This window comes from Bradysia coprophila, unplaced genomic scaffold, assembly GCF_014529535.1.
Source record: "Bradysia coprophila strain Holo2 unplaced genomic scaffold, BU_Bcop_v1 contig_70, whole genome shotgun sequence".
In the NCBI taxonomy this organism is placed as follows: domain Eukaryota; kingdom Metazoa; phylum Arthropoda; class Insecta; order Diptera; family Sciaridae; genus Bradysia; species Bradysia coprophila.
Genome location: NW_023503941.1, coordinates 3,675,977 through 3,698,295, shown reverse-complemented (window position 1 = coordinate 3,698,295; position 22,319 = coordinate 3,675,977). Strand labels below are relative to the sequence as shown.

At 37.5% G+C, this 22,319-nt stretch overlaps 4 protein-coding genes across 7 annotated transcripts in view; all 4 read right to left on the bottom strand.

Moving 5' to 3' along the window:
- Positions 1 to 1,082: 1,082 nt before the first annotated feature.
- On the bottom strand, positions 1,083 to 2,336 carry LOC119083921 (BTB/POZ domain-containing protein 3-like). Its single transcript, XM_037193733.1, has one exon. The coding sequence runs from the start codon at positions 2,334 to 2,336 to the stop codon at positions 1,083 to 1,085; it is 1,254 nt and encodes a 417-aa protein (XP_037049628.1).
- A 2,624-nt stretch (positions 2,337 to 4,960) lies between these two features.
- Positions 4,961 to 5,669, bottom strand: LOC119083920 (E3 SUMO-protein ligase RanBP2-like). The gene is made up of 2 exons (XM_037193732.1): positions 5,572 to 5,669; positions 4,961 to 5,515 (listed from the first exon to the last, which is right to left on the bottom strand). Exons 1-2 carry the CDS (start codon positions 5,590 to 5,592, stop codon positions 4,961 to 4,963), a joined length of 576 nt encoding a protein of 191 aa, XP_037049627.1. The 5' UTR covers positions 5,593 to 5,669.
- Positions 5,670 to 9,836: 4,167 nt separating this feature from the next.
- Positions 9,837 to 15,168, bottom strand: LOC119083919. The gene is made up of 2 exons (XM_037193731.1): positions 14,092 to 15,168; positions 9,837 to 11,138 (listed from the first exon to the last, which is right to left on the bottom strand). Exons 1-2 carry the CDS (start codon positions 15,166 to 15,168, stop codon positions 9,837 to 9,839), a joined length of 2,379 nt encoding a protein of 792 aa, XP_037049626.1.
- A 5,255-nt stretch (positions 15,169 to 20,423) lies between these two features.
- LOC119083777 overlaps positions 20,424 to 22,319 on the bottom strand; it is a 32,894-nt gene continuing 30,998 nt past the window's right edge. For all 4 annotated transcript variants that reach the window (XM_037193574.1, XM_037193575.1, XM_037193576.1 and 1 more), the window contains one exon: positions 20,424 to 20,802. In XM_037193574.1, coding sequence (XP_037049469.1) covers positions 20,693 to 20,802 — 110 coding nt within the window. In that variant the 3' untranslated portion in view covers positions 20,424 to 20,692. The remainder of the gene's footprint in view (positions 20,803 to 22,319) is intronic.

Here is a 22,319-nt window from a genome sequence, read left to right as displayed (position 1 = left end):
GTTGAGGTCTCATCACCAATCGTTCTGGATTTACAAAAATTCCGCGTAAATTCCATCGTAAACTGAGTTCACGAACCGACGTCAATTGAGGTATTGCCTCTTTCAGCCAACGAAAGTCGAATCGAGTTCACGAACTGACGCAATTCAAATCGAATTCACGATCCGATGTCTTGTCTTTTTCAGCCAACGAAATTCAAATATTCAGACTCTCAAACAAGTGTTGCGTGTGTACAACTAGTACACTCTCATCTTCTTAAGAAGGTAAAATAAAGTTTTGTACCATTGGTCGATTACAATTTACTAATTGCCTTGACTGAAAGTCAGGGACTTACACCAGAAAATACCGAAAAATGTGGGAAACAAAAAGGTTCACTGTGATTGAAAATGTATGAAATGCTATGAAAAACGTTAAATGTGGGTAACAAAAAATCGTTGAGGGCACGATAACTTCAGATAGTTGACTATCAAATTTAATAGTTGACTTTCAAGTTGTTTGTCATTTATCAAAGAAGTAGTTTTTTACTCCCTTTACAACCACATCTTAAGCCAGCGAAATGCCTGTTATCAAATTAGCACACTTTAATTAAAAATGTTTACAGGCAAATAAGATGAACTATCTCAATTAATTTCTGAAGATTTTTTTTTTAATTCATGGAATTAAATGAATCAAAGAGAATATTGTAAAAATTTTACGAGTGTGAAGTTTGCGGCCAGAGCGAAGCGAGGGCCGTAATTCACACGAGTCGTGACATTTTATTGTATTGTTAATGGGAAATCGAGGGATTCTTTTTCCTCGGTGAACCAATAAATTTCTCCTTGGCATAAGTGTTTAAGCTCATTATTTTACAAGAAAACCATGAAAACCATTAAAACATTTGTTTCTATTTTCAAACATAGGCAAATGCCTGCTCATTTTCACTGCACGCACATACGTTGAGGCTAGGGCAGCTAGGGTTCTCTGTGGATGTTTTTTGACATTTCGAATAACCTTGGACTTGATGATCTATTGAAAAGTTAATTAAAAGCAAATCGGGCTGCAATGACATTTATTATGACATTTGAATGAATGAATTAATTCTTATTTAATTCATCAAATTAAATCCAAGTGATCCTATGTATGACATATTATGGAAACGTACAACGACATTATTTTCCATCTCTACCGTTGATTTCAAAAACGAGTACGATATTCGGTCTTCATCAGCAATCTTTATCCAAATTTCATAAATGTTTTCGGCCGTGATGGATATCGGTGATGGAAGATATACCTTGTATTCCCCATCTAATGCGCAAATGAATTGTGTTATTTCTGTCGAATTGGCGATGACAGTTACTTCCACATTCTCAATCTTTTGAACAGGATCACGACTGTCGGTCAAAATTGGGGCAATGACAAAATGTCTCAACAACAGCCTGGTATTGGATGAAAACTGTGTGACAAATTCTGACTGAAGTATCCTCAAAAAACTATCATTTGAACTTCGATCGCACTCAATTAGCTTTGCGTGTTTCCAATCGTATGAACGTTGTTCCATTTGGAATATTTTTGGCTTCATCTCCTGTCCGGAAAACACTCGAAAAATTTCGCTGTATTCATTTGCGGACAACAACTCGCCATACACAGGCAGTAGTTCGCCAAATTCTTTCAAAGTCATGGCTCCGAATCGAATCTCATAGAATAACCGTCCCAAATGAGTTTGGACAATATCTCTGGTCAGATGGTCTTCATTACTGGTCGCTCGGACCCATGACATACATGCTTCAAACAGTGCCTGTTCAGTACATGCAAGACGATCCATTTTGAGGATGTGCTCCAACACTCGACGATCACAAACGAGAAAATTCTCGGATATAAAAACTTCATCCGTTAGCGATGCAATGATCAATTCACACGATTTCTGCAGCTGCTTCTCTTCATAAATGATGGCCAGGCTGAGAGTGGAAATCACAGTCTGATCTGTGATATTGGCTGCCAATAAATTTACGCACAATCGCTGGCAGTCTGCTACATTGTACTTTCTGCCGAGATACATGACGTCCGGCACATGTTCCATGCTCACATCGACCTTGTTGAAGTAGAAGAAGCACAGAAATTCTTTGAACGCTTCAGCTGTTGCGTCGACGATTTTGATGTCACCTTCTTCCTTCAACGGACCATAAAACATCGTGTCGAAAACATCGCTGCCGCTGGACAAAATGTTTTTTTGAGCTGGAACACGCTCGTCCTCGGATTCGAAAATGAAATGAACATCGGCCTTCTCGGCGTTCAAATACAGATTTCTTCCAACTTTTGATAGAACTTCAGTTTCATTGGCGTGGTGCTGGTTGATTGGCATTGTCTTTGATTGTCTAGAAAGAAATCGTACGTTGATGAGCGTCGAATTCGGCTGAACGTTGTTAGAATTGTTTACCTACCCTTTCAGTAAAATAAATCCAGAAAATTGAGAATTTTTTGTCAATTAAATTGATCGTTGACGTAATGATCGTGATCGAATTCAGGTGGATGTTCCTTGTTCAAATTAAATTTGGCAAATTATTATCGCTCAACTCGAGATAGCGACGAACAATTGTACTTTGATGAATTTCAAGGTGACGCATATGTCATGACATGTCAGATGTCACAAAACCACGTAAATGCGTCATCGGCTTCTGTCAATGTATAGTGAGTTTAATGTTTCATCATGGAGATGCACAGGCTGTCAAGATAATTACTTATCCAGATTGACAGCTTTCGCATTCCTCCATTCTCACGACTGAGAGTCAACTCACTGATTTTGATTCTCGTCAAAAAATAGCGGGAAACAAGTAAATACAGCGACTGTTTTGAGACCCAACATAAAAAATTTATGAGTTTTACGTTGCTTATACCTCTCTTTTGGGTGCCCACCTAACTTTACTGGTATTTAATCAGGCTTTGAAGGAAAAAACGAAAGTTGGAAGAAATTGGTCACGTTCGTTAGCTTAAATTTTTTCATTTCAATCGCGTTTCCGGCCAGAAAAGCTTTTTTCTATTTGAGGGGCGTCAAGATTTCCGTTTAGAAGATCAGAAGCGAATAGAACACACGCATTAACTCTACGTGTCGAGCTAGCGGTTCAACATTGATCGATTCACACTTGTCGATATACGGTTATCGTCGCGCCTCACCGTTCGCCGAAGTGTGAACATCAGAAACTTCTTCTGGATCGATTCAATTCTATCAACAAAGGTGTCTTGGTACGGATGCCAAACGACTGAAGCATGCTCGAAGTACGAACGTACGTGCGCGAAATACAAACTTTTCGACGTTTTAACGCTCTTAAATTCCTTACAAGTTCTGATCACAAAAATAAGCATCCAATAAGATTTCGCAATCACACACTCGACATGTTTACCGAACGTCAACTTCTCATCCATAAGGACTCCTAAATTCTTTACTACTTTTGAACGAGTGAGTTGAACACCGTTAACAGAGTAACCGAATTCGACTTTGGATCTCTTACTGCAAGAACCTGTTGGTCACGTTAGAGAGCACTAGCATCAAGCACGTTCTTAATCACCTTGAAGATCTTTAGAGAAGTGGGTACGTGAAGTGAATGAAAAATGTTGTCCGACGTTGGTTACCAATTACTAACTTTAAGTTGCTAGAACCTGATCTTCAATCAAGGGAAATGATGAAGAATTACAACGCGAAATTTAAGCTAATTCATTGGTGGTTACGGTAGGTTGAATTGAATCGTCTAAAATTATACGTGTGTTCCGTTCCAGGACTTTCATTGAGAGAGCTTTATTAGGCTCAATAGAAATTACACACACATAATACAAACAAGTTTGAGCGGTAGCTCCAATTACACTACTTTCATTAGGGTGGTGAACGAATCAAGTATCCTTATACAGTCACTCAAAATGGAGAGTAGTATGTGTAGAATATGGTACAGTACGAAGAAATAAGGTGGAGATTTGACACAGATAATTGAGAGTTAGGTTGGAGAGAAGATTGGTAGCTCTCATAACAAAAGCCTTTAAATTTGACATTCCTCAAAGTAGTGCTCTGCTACCAGAGCTGTGTTAAGAGGCATCACCACTGAGCTGAAATTATAGCCTACGTTTGAGAGTTTCGTTTTTTATTTTCGATGATATTTTTTCATCAGAGTCCTTTTTTCAAAAATGTACGACCGTTACTTCGAGTAAAAATGTGTCAACTTTGAATAAAACCTAGAATCGCACATCTAAGTTTCACCTGCTTGGAGGAACCACTGCAGTTTATGCAAATTTGGGTAAACTCCAGTGGTTCCGCCAAGCAGGTGGAACTTAGATGTGCGATTCTAGGTTTTATTCAAAGTTGACACATTTTAACTCGAAGTAGTGCTTAGTTTCCTCTTACCAAAAAAAGTACTCCGTGTGAGAGACAAAATTGAATTTTTTTAATTTATCTTTTCATGCTTCGGGGCCGAAAATGAGGGCAATTTTCTGGCCCTCTGCATGAAAACTTACATGTGCACCTGTTTGGGACGGTTGATTTACGGCACTTTCGCTTGTAAGCCTCACTTCGTTCGGCCTACAATCCGCGAAATTGTCTAAAATCAATCGTCCAAAACAGGTACACAAATAACCATTGTTTGACAGATTGCTCTCTCACGGCTCTCTCACGGAGTACTTTTTTTTAGTGGAATGGGCACTTAACGGTCGTACTGACAGTCTGACAATTACATTTTTGAGCTAATAGATTGCCTACGTCATTCATTTCAGAATCAGCGGCCAATCAACAACAACGGAAAAGCTAAGTGACTGGTAAAAGCAAATGAAGTAGAAGATTTCAACAAAAACAAAATCAGAGATCGGTGTACTTGTAACTGACTAAAACCACCACAGTTTCAATTTGCTGGTCGGCTAGAGGACTTTCCGAGCCCATACGGCGAATACACCTTGTATTATCTGTCTCTCTAAAGCAATTGAAAAAAACGACCGGTTAGAATATGAAATTTATTTCCGAGTTTCGGAGGAATTTCCATCCTTCTCCTTCTCCCGCTCTTCATCTTCGTTTTCAATTTTATTTTGTTCATTTCGCGCTCTCTGCTCACTCGTTCCTCTCTCACTAGCAACCAATTCATCGGCGGATGAACAAGACAAAGCATCATCGACGGCTGCCTTAAAACCTAATGCAATGTCCGATGTTTTGAACCGCAAGCACATCTGTCTGAATTCATATTCTCCCTCGCTGTAGTCATTAACCGCAAAACACCATGCCTTGGCATCTTTTACTTTATAAGTCACGTCATCATTCAAAATGTGATTCAAACAAACCGGCTCGTTAGTGTCCTCATGACGCATCACAATCCGCAGTTTACCAGTTTCGTTGTGCTTCAATATTTTCAATTGACCAATGCCGCGCCTGTGCCATGCTGAATCGTAGAAATGCAACAGCTGTGCACGTTGCGAATAGACAACATGTTCGTCCTCTTCACCAGTTATGATTTCTGTTTGATCGAGAAGCAATGAACGATTGAATTCAATATTGACTTGGTCTTCCTCGGATGCCTAATGAATTAATTTGGAATTAGATTCAATTGATGGAGAACTAAACTGTTACTCACTTTCGTCGGCTCGTCACTCATGTTGGCTTTATTTATGTTGTACGAAATATAGAAATATTCAAAGTATGATGTTTACAATTGTGTATCATTGTGACAGGGCCGAAATGTCAAAAGTGTCAAAGTGTTTTCTCTTTTCGCTGTCAAGTTGTTCATTCACTAATGTCATCGAAGCAATACAAAAGATTTAGTACTACTAATGTTATGTTATAGAATTCAAAAAAAAGTATCTTCGCTACGGTTATCATAGTAAAGCTGACACGACTGACACAGAAAATAAGTGTTCTGAACATTGGTTGATAAACAAAATCAAAAATTTTAATAGTATTTTACATGACTAGGGATAAAAAGATGAAAAGTAGAGTTTTCGTGTGAATTCTGTTGATCCGAGGCGTAGCCGAGGTCAATAAACACACGAAAACGAGACTTTTCATTTTTATCCCGAGTTATGTAATGGATTTTACATGCTGAAGGCGTCGAAAGTAGTGCTTGAAACATGAAAAGTACGGTTTTCGACGCATGTAGCATGTAAAAACTCTTCCACTTCTGTCAGCTATTCATTTAACATAAACATATTAGGGCAACGTTTCCGGCCACAACTGACGTACAATCTAGACTTGAAAATTATCAATCCTTCACTTTGTATTTGAACAATACTCTCTCTCGCTTCTAAAATTTATATTTCATTTTGTGGAAGCGAAGCATTTTTTTTTTCTTCTGGCCATTAAGTGGAGAGTGGGTACTCCAGTTAATAAAGTATGCATTGGAGTAGATTTCCATACATCCACACAAGACTTACCGAGTCAATTTCGGAAAATTAGGAAAAAGTTTTGCTGGCATATTAACCTTTCAGAAACGGCAGACGTATCGCGATAGTTTTGGTAAATCTGATACTTCGTTTGTTTGAAGTGTTTCGTTGTGGATCATACGAGATCTATTACTTAATTTGTTGTAACACATATTTTCTTTATAAAGGAATGCTGTGCAGAGCTAAATTCTTATTTTGGTCATCGATGTCGATAGCCGTTTCTGAAAGGTTAAATCGGGCAAATTAACCATATTTTGTGTACGTACAACCTCAAATCGAACAAAAAAGTATTGGATGGTGAGACGCCACACAAATTTTCATACATTTCAAGGGGCGGCTCTATGAACGAAACATCTTTTGAGGTTAGCTTTGTGAAATTGACAACTTATTTGACACTTTTTGAGAGAATAAACCGCTATTTGACACTGATCTATAGACGCCTAACATTCAAATGAAAATTATCAATGAACCCGGAAAATTTGTTGCAGTTTGCCGCGTAGACTACCCAAATGAATAAACTAAAAGTGACCTTGGTCATGTATGTTTCGTTGAAAGACAAGCCATAGTATTTTAAGAACAGGTCGTAACATTTGTTTCATAACGCCCAAGGTTAAGTTGACGAGACCATCACACGACAAAAACTTGCACTACATTTAGAGAGCGTACAGTAATTGCTTTTATTGCCTGCCCCATGCGAAAATTGACTATTACACGGCTGTTTACCCCTTTCGAAAGTGATCCATTACACTAGGGATTTTTATTTCAAGTTGACAGTTCTTTCAAGTAAAATTTGCCTAGCGTTCATTTTATCTTTTTTGTTGAATGAATCGATCGATCGAAAAAGAATGTAAGAAATGTCGCTAAAATAACATTTTTTTGATAAAAATATTGGTCGACGAACACAGTTATTTCAGAAAAACTGGTTACGCAAGTAATCTGGTTACAACATACTTTTAGAAGAATTCGCAACACAGAATTGTCGGCCATATTTATTGTAACAATAATTTTGATGTTCCGAAGTAACACTTTATGGTCACAAATTTCGTTGTATTTTTCACTTGTAACACTAAATGCTTTTGCTTATAGTACAAACACTACACTTTGTTGCACATTTTTTTGAAAACATTAACAAGGACTAACAAAATAATTGCACAAACAATGCGTCTTCATCGATACTAACTGCGAAAAACTATTCAATGTCAACATGTCACCAACGCAATTGTAACTACTGTTGCGACAATACTAATGTAACACGAGTGCTGTTTTCGGGATCAATTTTTTTGGAGACGTGTAGCGTGTGAGCCGATTTCGTCAGCACACTAGATTTGTTTGTAAACGTTTTATCGGAAGAACAGATTTATTTTTGTTTTGTTGGTGTTGGTTTATTGAGATACTGAAGTTATGTAGAATTTCTGCAGAACAGCCGTGTAATAGTCAATTTTCGCATGAGCAGGCAATTTTGTAGAACTCGCAAACTCACTCGTGTTTTTAAGCAACAAGCTTCGGTAACTGTTTTCTCGACAAGTGTAGTTGCATACCTCGCCTTCGGCTCAGATATGCAAACTCTACACTTGCCTCGAAAACAGTTACCGAAGCTTGTTGCTCAAAAACTTACTCGTGAGTTTGCTCGTATCACAAAATTGTGTCCTTGTGTAATGAATTACTTTCGCAGCATCCAACGTAATCTACTATTAGTTCAGTTAAAACTGTCAAAGTTCACTATCTTTGTATCGCTCTCCTGTTGGTAATATGGGTAGCTTTGTTAAGACTATCAAAAATGCACCAGTCAATGTTATCGAAGAATTACTGTACGTTCAAGGTTGGAAAGCCTTGGAAATTTGACAGCTCTCACCAGACGATTAAATGAACGGAAAATAATTACTGCACGCTCTCTGTATTTTCCAGATTAATTATTGACTCATTGTTCGATTCTGAAAATTTCGTAGAAAAATTTCGGTCAGTTTGAAAATCGATTAATCGGTAAACGGCGATTCTTGGAATTTACTGTCACAGAAACGCTTGAATTGAAAATTGAAAAGTCTCGTTTTTTCCGCCTTTCTGGTCGACTTTTGAACGATTTTTGAGCTTTCATAAGACAACTAAATAGCGGGCGCACTATTTGAATGGCCCCAGGCCCCTTCACGGTTTTTCGAAGATATCTCCGGACATTTAAACGCTGTACTCGTCAGTGACACGTCAAATGAAACGTCAAATGAGTTAGAGCCCTTGGTGTGAGCCAGGTGCAGGGCGGCAAGCCGTTTTTGCTTGTTGGTTAGCCAAATTTGAACGGATTTCGACTACTTTCGCTTTACTAGATAGGTATTGACCGTACCAATCAGGGAAATTTTTTAAAATTCGGTTTAGCACAGCGCGTGCTAGGTCTCTTGGAGTGAGCTCATATCCGGCTACTCGGCAGTACAGTGAACGTGGTGTTTTTTGTCAATATGTCGAGCAAATTTTGATCGAATTTCATGAATTTTTTGTTTTGTTTGAAAGGTATTAATGAATGTAATGAATGGAAAGCGTCAGTAATATTTTCGGTCTCCTAACAAAATGGCTGCCGGTTGCCGGTGGCCATATTGGATTTTAGTAAAATTGAAATATCTTGTGAAAAATGGTACTTAGAGAGTTTCTGTTAACAGAGAAGTAATTTGTTATGTGTGGGGGGTTTTAGGAATCCCATATGTGGACTTCTTTCGCAGGACTCTCAATGATTGACGCTGTCGGCAAGTCGATCACTTCTGTCACTTCATCGAACAATATTTTCCTGGACAATGGTGATCGAAAATTTAATTTCCTAACAAATGATTTTGATTTTTGAATTTCGTATCTCAAAAGACCGACTCGAAGTCAGTGCCATCGCTGATTTTTGCTGTAGTGACGATAAAGTATAGTTTCCACTTAAAAAGAACACTCCGTTTAGCCTCCGTTTACATGACAGTTGTAAAATAGAGCAAAATAACTGTCACGTAAACGGAGTAAAAAATTGAAATAAATTCAATTTCCACTGTCATGTAGACGGAGGCTAAACGGAGTGCTCTTTTTAAGTGGAAACTATACTTAACAATTTCCACAATCTTATACCTCACGCTGTGTGTGAGTTCTAGTGTTAGTCCGTTGCAAAAGCGTAACGTTAAAAAACCGGGCGCTGCCACTTCCATAGGTTCAGACGCTATGGTAATGTACTTCTCGACTACTGAACTAAACTTAAACTTTTACTTTCATCCGTTTTCTCGTTTACATTTGTAAATTGAAAGTGAAATGGAAAAAAAGTCAAATCCAGCCGGATTTAACAAGCGACTCGACTCGATCAAACGAAAATTTCAATAAAAGTTCTGTTTAAAGGGCAAGGTGTTTTTCTTAATTCAAATGACATTTAACAAAAATTTATTTATTGAAAAGTTAATTAAAAACACAAAGTGGGCTGTGACAACGACATTTATTTTGACATTTAAGTGGGTTAATTCAACAAATTAAATCCAAGTGATTTTATGATTGATTTTTTGTTGTCATGCATTACTTTGTCAACTCGGAAAACGACAACGACATTATTTTCCATCTCTACCGTTGAGCTCAAAAAAAAGTTCGACTTTCGGAATTCACCAGTTGGAAACTTTATCCGAATTTCATAAAATTTTTTGGACCTGATGGATATTGGATATGGAAAATGTACAATGTATCCCTCATTTGAGTATTTTAATGTGCAAGTGAATCGAGTTAAGTCTTTCGAATCGGCGATGACAGAAGCTTCCACATACTCAATCGTTTGAACAGGATCAACACTGTGCTTGAAAATTGAGTCTACAACAAAATATCTTAACAACAGTCGCGTATTGGATGAAAACTGTGTCACTGATACTGTTTGATAAAAAAACACTGAATTAGACAATATTTCTCGATTACACACAATTAGTTTTGCGTGTTTCCAATCGTATGAACGTTGTTCCATTTGGAATATTTTTGGATTCTTTTCCTGTCCGAGAGCCACTCGAATAATTTCGCTGTATTCATTTACAGAGAACAGCTCGCCATACACACGCAAGAGTTTGCTAAATTCCTCTAAGTTCATGGCTCCGAAACGAATTTCATAGAATAACCGTCCCAAGTGCGTTTGGACAATATCTCTAGTCAGATGATCTTCATTACTGGTCGCTCGGACCCATGACATACATGCTTCAAACAGTTCCGCTTCAGTACACGCAAGACGATCCATTTTGAGGATGTGCTCCAACACTCGACGATCACAAACGAGAAAATTCTCGGATTTAAAAACGTCATCCGTTCGGGATGCAATGATCAATTCACACGATTTCTGCAGCTGCTTCTCGTCATAAATGATGGCCAAACCAAGAACGACAGTAGCAGTTAGTTCTGTGATGCTAGCTTCCAATGAATTTACGCACAACCGCTGGCAGTCTGCTACATTGTACTTTCTGCCGAGACACATGACGCTCGACACATGTTCCATGCTCACATCGACCTTGTTGAAGTAGAAGAAGCGCAGAAATTCTTTGAACGCTTCAGCTGTTGCGTCGACGATTTCGATGTCACCTTCTTCCTTCAACGGACCATCAAACATCGTTTGGAAAACATCACTACCGCGGGACAATAGGCTTTTATGGGCTGGAACACGCTCGTCCCCGGATTTGAAAATGAAATGAACATCGGCCTTCTCGGCGTTCAAACAGATATTTCTGGCATCTTCTGATAGAACTTCAGTTTCATCGGCGTGGTGCTGGTTGATTGACATTGTCTTTGCTTTCTAAAAAGATATCGTACGTTGATGAGCGTCGAATTCGGCTCTACGTTGTTTACCTACCTCTTTTGTAGAATATATTCGCAAAATGTAGAAATTTTTGTCAATTAAATTGATCTTTGACGCCTGCAGGTGGTTGTTCTTTGTTCAAAATAAATTTGCCAAACTAATAGCGCTCAATTCGAGATAGAGACGAACTACTATATTGTACTTTAATGAATGACAAACAATTCTAGCGTCAGTAAGTGACTCACAAATTACAATGTCACAAATCCACGAAAATGCGTTATCGGCTTCTGTCAATGTATAGTGAGTTTAATGTCTGATCATGGAGATGCATAGAAGGTAATTACATCCAGATTTATAGCTTTTGAATTCCTCCATTCTCACGACTTAAAGTCACTACCTCATTTTGATTCTAGTCAGAAAACAGCGGGAAACAGGCAAATACGCCGACTTTACGTATTAGGGGCGTATCGAATTTTGCGAATGTTAAGGTCCGCAGTTCTGCTACTGTCATGGAATATTATGTATACTTACTGGCCAAGGTGTCCTCGACTCAGCAGTACCGGTTGCAGTGTCTTCAATGGCTTCGTGGGCGACGTGGGTGATCTTAAAAAGTCCATTCAAAAATTTAAAAAAAAGTGGTTTCAGGTGGATTGTTGCCCAGAACCCAGGCGCGGATCCACCTATGTGCGGTCGAGGCGGTTGCCGGGGGTCAGAAGAAGATTTTTACATAGAAAATTTTAGTTCAAACAAAAGGCGCCTGGGTCAGAAACTTTTTTCTTCTATCCGCCTGGGTCAGAGCAAAAGCGGATCCGCCCCTGCCAGAACCTGCCTAGTGTACTGGTAGTGCTCATCTGTCTCTCAGGAAATATAAGTCAAAAGCCAAAAGGTCACGTTTTCGATGTTGGGCAATCTCGGCAGGGGCACCTTTTGAACCATCGGTTTCTTCTGCAGTTTTGTAGAGTTTTCAAAGTAAGGTGATGAGTTGAAATTTCATTTCGACTATGATTCGCTAGACTTGTTCGTGTGCAAATGTATAGTGTTCGTAGAGCATTGTATCAGGGCCTATTTTCGATAATTTAAATTATCGAAATTATCGAAAAATTATCAAAATTCACCAAAAGTAAATTTAAGAATTTCGATAATTTTTGGAGAATTTAGAGAATTTTTCGATAATTTCGATAATTTAAATTATCGAAAATATGCCCTGCATTGTATCGAGTACCACTGTCGCCATGGCCTGATGAGAAATGGTATTTTTGAACTGCATATTAATGCGAAACGTTGAAAGACGTATTTAAATTTTCACTCAGATCGAAACAGTGGTCGAATGTCTTATGTTCAAAGTTCTACATTCTGCTAGAACATTGTTTTCAAAAATTCCCCAGATCAGTTTTGGATGATCTACGTTTTCCACACACAGGCTATCGCGGACCTTAACATTCGCAAAATTCGATACGCCCTATTGTTTATTGTTTAAGTTGGAAGAAAGTGGTCACGTTCGGTCAAGCGTTCGGTAGGTTGAATTTTTTCATTTCAATCGCCTTTCCGGCCAGAAAAGCTATTTTCCATATCCCAGAAGACAAAATTTAGTTCCACAGTTTTTCATGCTCAGTCACATGAGATAAATGAAAAATTTGAAAAACTTGAATCGAGTGGATTGATCGGCAAGTCGATCACTTCTGTCACTTCATCGAACAATATTTTCCTGGACAATGGTGATCGAAAATTTAATTTTCTAACAAATGATTTTGATTTTTGAATTTCGTATCTCACAACACCGACTCGAAGTCAGTGCCATCGCTGATTTTTGCTGTGGTGACGATAAAGTATAGTTTCCACTTAAAACGAGTACTCCGTTTAGCCTCCGTTTACATGACAGTTGTAAAATAGAGCAAAATAACTGTCACGTAAACGGAGTAAAAAATTGAAATAATTGACAAAGTGTTGTATTGCTTCGACTTGACCAAAATTTTTGAAAAAATTTCTTTTATTCAACGAAGGGCGAACGAAACGTGTTACCGTTTACGATTCGTGACGAAACGTTTTACCGTGATACGCCGAAATCAGCATTGTTTTGTCCTGTTGTTCGTCCGCATTATGATTGTAAACGGTAAAACGTTTCGTCACGAATCGTAAACGGTAACACGTTTCGTTCGCCCTTCGTTGAATAAAAGAAATTTTTTCAAAAATTTTGGTCAAGTCAAAGCAATACAACACTTTGTCAATGTTGAATTACTGACCAAGCAATACAACAATTTTATTAATAATTGAAATAAATTCAATTTCCACTGTCATGTAGACGGAGGCTAAACGGAGTGCTCTTTTTAAGTGGAAACTATACTTAACAATCTCCACAATCTTATACCTCACGCTGTGTGTGAGTTCTAGTGTTGTTAGTCCGTTGCAAAAGCGTAACGTTAAAAAACCGGGCGCTGCCACTTCCATAGGTTCAGATGCTATGGTAATGTACTTCTCGACTACTGAACTAAACTTAAACTTTTATCCGTTTTCTCGTTTACATTTGTAAATTGAAAGTGAAATGGAAAAAAAGTCAAATCCAGCCGGATTTAACAAGCGACTCGACTCGATCAAACGAAAATTTCAATAAAAGTTCTGTTTAAAGGGCAATGTGTTTTTCTTAATTCAAATGACATTTAACAAAAATTTATTTATTGAAAAGTTAATTAAAACACAAAGTGGGCTGTGACAACGACATTTATTTTGACATTTAAGTGGGTTAATTCATCAAATTGAATCCAAGTGATTTTATGATTGATCTTTTGAAGTGATGCATCACTTTGTCAACTCGGAAAACGACAACGATATTTTTTTCCATCTCTACCGTTGAGCTCAAAAAAAAGTTCGACTTTCGGAATTCATCAGTTGGAAACTTTATCCGAATTTCATAAAATTTGTTGGACCTGATGAATATTGGATATGGAAAATCTACCTTGTATCCCTCATTTGCGTATTTTAATGTGCAAGTGAATCGAGTTAAGTCTTTCGAATCGGCGATGACAGAAGCTTCCACATTATTAATCGTTTGAACAGGATCATCACTGTTGTTGAAAATTGAGTCTACAACAAAATATCTTAACAACAGTCGCGTATTGGATGAAAACTGTGTCACTGATACTGTTTGATAAATATACACTGAATTAGACAATATTTCTCGATTACACACAATTAGTTTTGCGTGTTTCCAATCGTATGAACGTTGTTCCATTTGGAATATTTTTGGATTCTTTTCCTGTCCGAAAGCCACTCGAAGAATTTCGCTGTATTCATTTACAGAGAACAGCTCGCCATACACACGCAAGAGTTTGCTAAATTCCTCTAAATTCATGGCTTTGAATCGAATTTCATAGAATAACCGTCCCAAGTGCGTTTGGACAATATCTCTAGTCAGATGATCTTCATTACTGGTCGCTCGGACCCATGACATACATGCTTCAAACAGTTCCGCTTCAGTACACGCAAGACGATCCATTTTGAGGATGTGCTCCAACACTCGACGATCACAAACGAGAAAATTCTCGGATTTAAAAACGTCATCCGTTCGGGATGCAATGATCAATTCACACGATTTCTGCAGCTGCTTCTCGTCATAAATGATGGCCAAACCAAGAACGACAGTAGCAGTTAGTTCTGTGATGCTAGCTTCCAATGAATTTACGCACAACCGCTGGCAGTCTGCTACATTGTACTTTCTGCCGAGACACATGACGCTCGACACATGTTCCATGCTCACATCGACCTTGTTGAAGTAGAAGAAGCGCAGAAATTCTTTGAACGCTTCAGCTGTTGCGTCGACGATTTCGATGTCACCTTCTTCCTTCAACGGACCATCAAACATCGCTTGGAAAACATTACTACCGCGGGACAATAGGCTTTTATGGGCTGGAACATGCTCGTCCCCGGATTTGAAAATGAAATGAACATCGGCCTTCTCGGCGTTCAAACAGATATTTCTGGCATCTTCTGATAGAACTTCAGTTTCATCGGCGTGGTGCTGGTTGATTGACATTGTCTTTGCTTTCTAAAAAGATATGGTACGTTGATGAGCGTCGAATTCGGCTCTACGTTGTTTACCTACCTCTTTTGTAGAATATATTCGCAAAATGTAGAAATTTTTGTCAATTAAATTGATCTTTGACGCCTGCAGGTGGTTGTTCTTTGTTCAAAATAAATTTGCCAAACTAATATCGCTCAATTCGAGATAGAGACGAACTATTGTATTGTACTTTAATGAATGACAAACAATTCTAGCGTCAGTAAGTGACTCACAAAATACAATGTCACAAATCCACGAAAATGCGTTATCGGCTTCTGTCAATGTATAGTGAGTTTAATGTTTGATCATGAAGATGCATAGAATACAATTACATCCAGATTAATAGCTTTTGAATTCCTCCATTCTCACGACTTAAAGTCACTACCTCATTTTGATTCTATTCAGAAAACAGCGGGAAACAGGCAAATACGCCGACTGTTTTGAGAGCCAACATAAAAAAATGTATGAGTTTTACGTTTTAGGGGCGTATCGAATTTTGCGAATGTTAAGGTCCGCAGTTCTGCTACTGTCATGGAATATTATGTATACTTACTGGCCAAGGTGTCCTCGACTCAGCAGTACCGGTTGCAGTGTCTTCAATGGCTTCGTGGGCGACGTGGGTGATCTTAAAAAGTCCATTCAAAAATTTAAAAAAAAGTGGTTTCAGGTGGATTGTTGCCCAGAACCTGCCTAGTGTACTGGTAGTGCTCATCTGTCTCTCAAGAAATATAAGTCAAAAACCAAAAGGTCACGTTTTCGATGTTGGCCAATCTCGGCAGTGGCACCTTTTGAACCATCGGTTTCTTCTGCAGTTTTGTAGAGTTTTCAAAGTAAGCAAATTTGGTGATGAGTTGAAATTTCATTTCGACTATGATTCGCTAGACTTGTTCGTGTACAAATCGGTATAGTGTTCGTAGAGCATTGTATCAGGGCCTATTTTCGATAATTTAAGTTATCGAAATTATCGAAAAATTATCAAAATTCACCAAAAGTAAATTTAAGAATTTCGATAATTTTTGGAGAATTTAGAGAATTTTTCGATAATTTCGATAATTTAAATTATCGAAAATAGGCCCTGCATTGTATCGAGTACCACTGTCGCCATGGCCTGATTTGAAATGGTATTTTTGAACTGCATATTAATGCGAAACGTTGAAAGACGTATTTAAATTTTCACTCAGATCGAAACAGTGGTTCAAAGCTCTACATTCTGCTAGAACATTGTTTTCAAAAATTCCCCAGATCAGTTTTGGGTGATCTACGTTTTCCACACACAGGCTATCGCGGACCTTAACATTCGCAAAATTCGATACGCCCTATTGTTTATTGTTTAAGTTGGAAGAAAGTGGTCACGTTCGGTCAAGCGTTCGGTAGGTTGAATTTTTTCATTTCAATCGCCTTTCCGGCCAGAAAAGCTGTTTTCCATTTCCCAGAAGACAAAATTTAGTTTCACAGTTTTTCATGCTCAATCACATGAGATAAATGAAAAATTTGAAAAACTTGAATCGAGTGGATTGATACAAGGGACTGCATTAGAACCGGATGACACCAGGTTGTCATAAGCTTGAGAATGCGCCGCCATCAAAACCAACTCACGTGATATCATGTCACGTTTCCTCAAATTAAGAACGCAATTGTAGCGGAATACGTGGCACAGTTCATCCAAAAAGAAACCAACCAAGTTGACAACTACTGTCAAATTATGAATTCTTAAATTCACTGGAACTGGCGCCATGAGGAAATGTTATCGGACAGGAGTCTGTTGGGATCAAAAGTCGGTCTTTTCCATATGTCAAAGTGACGTTTAAAATGTCAAACGATTTTTTTTAATTTCATCAAAAAAAATTCTATTTTTCCTCAATTTCACAAAAGAACTGAAAAAATTTAAAAAAATTTGACGAGTTCTTGGAAAGAATTTTGTTTGACATTTTAAACGTCACTTTGACATATGGAAAAGACCGACTTTCGATCCCAACTTTCTCAGATAACCTATTCACAGAACGAATTTTGCGCAACTCGTTAAACTTTTACTTTTATCCGTTTTCTCGTTCACATTTCTAAATTGACTCGACTCGATCAAACGAAAATTTCAATAGAAGTTCTGTTTAAAGGGCAAGGTTACGGCAGAGTAAAATAAACTTTCTCATTTCATTAATTTTGAGTTAGCGTCGTTCAATGCTATGCACATATAATCAGGTGTGTTGAAATGTTGGAGTAGATCAGGCGTTGCCTCCGTTAACAGGACGTTTGGAATCACTGAAAATATCCCCATCTGAAATGCCTTTTAAATAAGGAGCTAAATTCAGAAACAAACAAAACAACAAATAGAGCTTTGGCTCGTAAACTACCCACACATGGCGGTTGAGTGAAAGTGTTGAGTGAATTTAACGAAGAAAACAGAGCTGTTTAGACGTCGGATTCAGAGTCGGTTTGAGGCAAGCGTAACCTAGCCATCATCAGTTGTTTCCCCTGATCCCTTCCCAAGACAGGGAAAAACTTGATACGTTACGCGAAATCGAACGGTCCTCGTGACGTAAATAACTATTTAGTCAGGAAAATTCGAACCACCAAATGTGCAATTTCGTTTGGTCACAACATCCGAACGATTTTGTCGGTGCAGCGTAATTCGATTTGGTCACATTCAAAACCTGTTACATCCAAACGATTTTCTCGTATGTGAATTCCTTCGCTAACTTGAAGCGGTCATAAGCATTGAAACGATATATTCAGATGCTGAAAAGCAATTTCCAGACGTTGGGGGATCTTCAGTCTTAGATGTTGAGATAACGCGGAGAAAAGTCTTTAGACGTCGAGGTAATGGTCAAATGTAAAACCTATTGTACATGTTAGAAATCCATGCCAATGCGTCATCGGTTTCTGTCAATGAATAGTGAGTTTGATGTTTCATCAAGTTGATGCATATGCTGTCAAGGCAATTACTTAATCCGATTGAAATACGCTGACTGTTTTGAGACCCAACTGAAAAGCGATTTTCCATTTTCCAGAAAAACAATTTAGTTCCAGGTGTTCTCAAACTGAGCGTAGAAAAAAATCGAAATACTAAGAGCCAAACCACATCGAAACTTTCTGTCGTGAAGTGACAGTTTTGACATTGACATATTTGACGTTGTCATTTTTGACACCTGAAAAATTCCGTCATAAGCTCAACTGAAAACGTGGACTGTACACAAAACTTGTCTTTAAACAGTTCATTTTGAATAATATTACAGTGTTATCGTATCCTCGTTGTAATATTTACGATAATACTGTAATATTATTCAAAATTAATTGTTTTAAGATAAGTTTAGTGTTCAGTTCACGTTTTAAATTGAGGTTATGACGAAATTTTTCTGATGTCAAAAATGACAACGTCAAAAATGTCAATGTCAAAACTGTCACTTCTCGACAGAAAATTTCGATGTGGTTTGACTCTAAAAGCGAGCGGATTGACACAAGAGACTGTACTAGAGTCACCATTAGAGGTGTGCGCCGGCTGAAGCCGACACTTTTTTCATTGACCATTAACAAATTAAAATTGTTTAAAGCTACTTACTTAATTGTTACTGATTATACCGTCACGTTTACATCTCCAAGACCACATCAATCAGAAATAAATTGAATTTTTCTTAGTCTTTCCGGGGTGTCCATCGTTTCTGCTGTAGACCTCACAAGGCCACTAAAACTCAGGTTTTGTAAGACTTTTTTTTTACAAATTTACAATTTTTATTTCGACTTTAATTTTAAAGATCCTTATGCGTCTCTTAATGTAATTACGCTACTTAGTGTCCTAAATGTTCAACGTATCTCTAACAATTCGACCAATATTTTACAGGTTTGTGAACATACCGCTTACATACTACCATTACGAAATGTGAACGGACGTTCACGCGTGTATAGAACATCGGTAAGAACTTAACAATAAAAATTTCATTTACATGCTACACCATCGGTATACCATCAACATGTGAAATCGGTCACAAAAGCCGGGACAAAAAAAAGGAATAGTCAAAGTTTCAAAATATCGATTGGTGAAAGCTGCATTTCTACTGATTTCTTCTAATAAAAACACGAAGCCTAACTGGCGGCGTTTGCATTATTGTTAACATCGATTGCAGTATAGCGAAACTTTCAATTCATTTTTTTTTCGTTTCTGCGTTGTAATCTAACTTAAAACGAAGGCGCATGTGTCTGTAAGCTGCATTATATTGGGCAAATTTGAAATCTCGATTCTGTTGTAATAGTTTGCCAAATCATTTCCATTTTTTACATTTTTACGATTTTTACCGACATTTCGAGTGTTCCGTCGGAAATAGAACTGATAATGTGTATGGAGTGTTCCAGTTCGAATTCCGAACAGCTTTCAAAAATGGATGCCGTGGGTCTATTAATAGAACAAAAATTTTCGATCTGTCAGTTGTTCTGTTTTTGACAGCTGCCTACCAACGGCATCCATTTTTTGAAAGCTGTTCGAAATTCGTACTGGAACACTCTGTGGAGAAATGACGTTTTAGCCGAATGGTTCAATTCATTCGAATTCGAAAAACACATTTATATGACATTTGCTGCAAACGAAAATATTTAACAAAACGCACCATTTGCCAAGGTTATATATGAAGAGGTTACTCCGATCGCCATTTTTTCACTGGGCTCGTATCACAAAAAGAACGAGCTACGGCTATCGGTAACTCAAGCTGCAATTTCAATACAAAATTTCAACTGAACTCAAATTACGCTTCAATTTTGTTAGAGGATTTTTGCGACATATACAACTTTGCCGGTCGATAATGCATTGTCGGTAAAAATGTGAACAATGAAAATGAACTGACCTGACCTATCCACGCGTTTAGTAGAAAGCGTTGCTTTTTTAAGCGCGGTCGATTTTTCATATTTTTGTATTGGAATTCACATTCAAACGTTGATATCTCCGTTGTTTTTAGAGAATAAGAGCCATATTTTGCAACCCAATCAGTCCTAATTGGTGTTCAAATGAAAAGGTTGATGACGTATAAACAATGAGACTAAAGTTTTTATTAAAATGTCTGCCGCGGTTTGACTCTTTATGAATGCTCAACTTTTCAACAAAAATTTAATTTCCATTTTCAAGTTGCAGTAAATTAGGGACTGACACCAATCTTCGTAAGATCGCAGGCTTACACATTTTAGATTTGGAGTTGAGAAAAACTTAGTGACTTTGTGTGTGCGCGTTTTTAAAATTAACTTATTTTTTAGCCATTTCTCTCTTCCATTTTCATCATAAATATCACAAATAAGTTACCTATTTCAACGATAAAAATTAATTTGATTTTCCTTTTCTTTAAATAATTAACAAAATTGAACGTAACGGTTAAATAAACAAAAATTAAAGAGAAAAAAGTGAAAAAAGCTCAATCAAATAAATAATAAAAAATTGCGACGAGAAAATAAACAAACAAGAAAAAATAAAATTGCCAAATCAAGCAGATAAGAATGTTAGGCGAGATGATTTAATTGTATGGTTCTATGTTGTCGAACTGGTAACGTAGGATATCCAATCGACGGTATATGGTACTCTATGATAGATGCCCGGTTGACCTCTAGTGGCACACGAATAACCAGCTGACACCACACCTATGTTCCAAATGAGAAAAAAAATGTTTTCCAATTCTTCCTGTCACAATTGGACTAGCACTAGAATTTCGTTCGCTTCATATATAAGATTCCAGACTAAAAAATGGTTAAATTGACACAAAATGAATAAACTGAGTAAGGAATGCAGAGCCGAAACCGAACTAGGAGTTAGGTCAGCCTTTCGGACAGAATATGAAATATTAGGTCTGGTTTTTCATTTGCAAAAAAAACACTTCCTTTTGCCTCCGTATATCTAAATCACTATCGGTTAAAGAGTGCTTTTTTCGTAGCTGGAAATGAAGGCTTAAGGCTTGATTTCCACCTACCAAAAAAGTACTCCGTGTGAGAAAAAAAATTGATTTTTTTTCTTTTTTTGTTTTGTTTACTTGACAGCTCGCTCTCTCACGGCTCTCTCACGGAGTACTTTTTGTTGAGTGGAAACCATACTTAACGAAAGATATTTGAGCTCAAACGTAACTGGTCTTGAGGAGCAGAAACAATTACAAAATTCATACTTCGAAAATTCGAACTTTAAATTTCGATTCAAAAATTTGTACCATTACCCTCAAGACCAGTTAAATTTTAACTGATCTTCACTCTCCGTTAAATGTCTATTTCATATGACGATATCTGTAGAGATCGATTATATATGAAAGATCGTTTCGTGAGCACAAAGAGATCATTTTTTCTATGTAATGTGTCATAGAGAGACATCTCGGCCCTCGAGGTCAGTAAATTTTAATCGATCTTTGCTCTCCCTTAACACTGTGAACAGTAAATTTATTGGTGGCACCGCACACAAATACAATAGAGTGTTATGATGAAAGAGAAGAAGATATTTTGACAAGTACCCGAAGGAAAGTTGAAATAAACTGGTCTTCTGTACTCTTGCTCTCAACGTGCCACGTTGAAAAAGAAGCAAATACTTTGACAAGTACCCCAAGGCAAGTTATAATAACTAGTCTTTGGTTTTCTCGCTCTGATCATAACATTTAAAAAGCGAAATAAAAATGTGATTGTAGTGGTAAACAGACTAGTTAAAACTGGCTGGAGGTGTAGCTGTCAAACTTGTTGTTGTATTTAGACATTCTGTTGTTACAACGAATTTTTTTGAAAATGACTTTTGTTTATTTTGACACCTACACCTCCAGCGGAAACTGACCCAAGGTGATCTCAACTTACAAAAATGGTGTGGAAATACTTTTTCGAATATTCGACCTTTCACGTTCACCACATTTCATAAATTCTATTGAAATCACAAAAAAGTGCTACACTGAAACCAAACCGGTGCTGAACTTGAAGTCAAAGAAGAGTTCATGTGCTGAAACACATTATGTACATTTGTCAAGTTTGGTATAATCTTCAGTTTTAAGTCATGTAAACTTGTACATTTGTTGGTGAAATGAAATTTTGACAGAAAATGTATGGGCCATCTGTCAAACGTTTCAGCTCGTGTGAAAAAGTGATGAGAATCTCATTTCACCGGCCGGTTGTATACTTGACTTTAAGTAATTGAA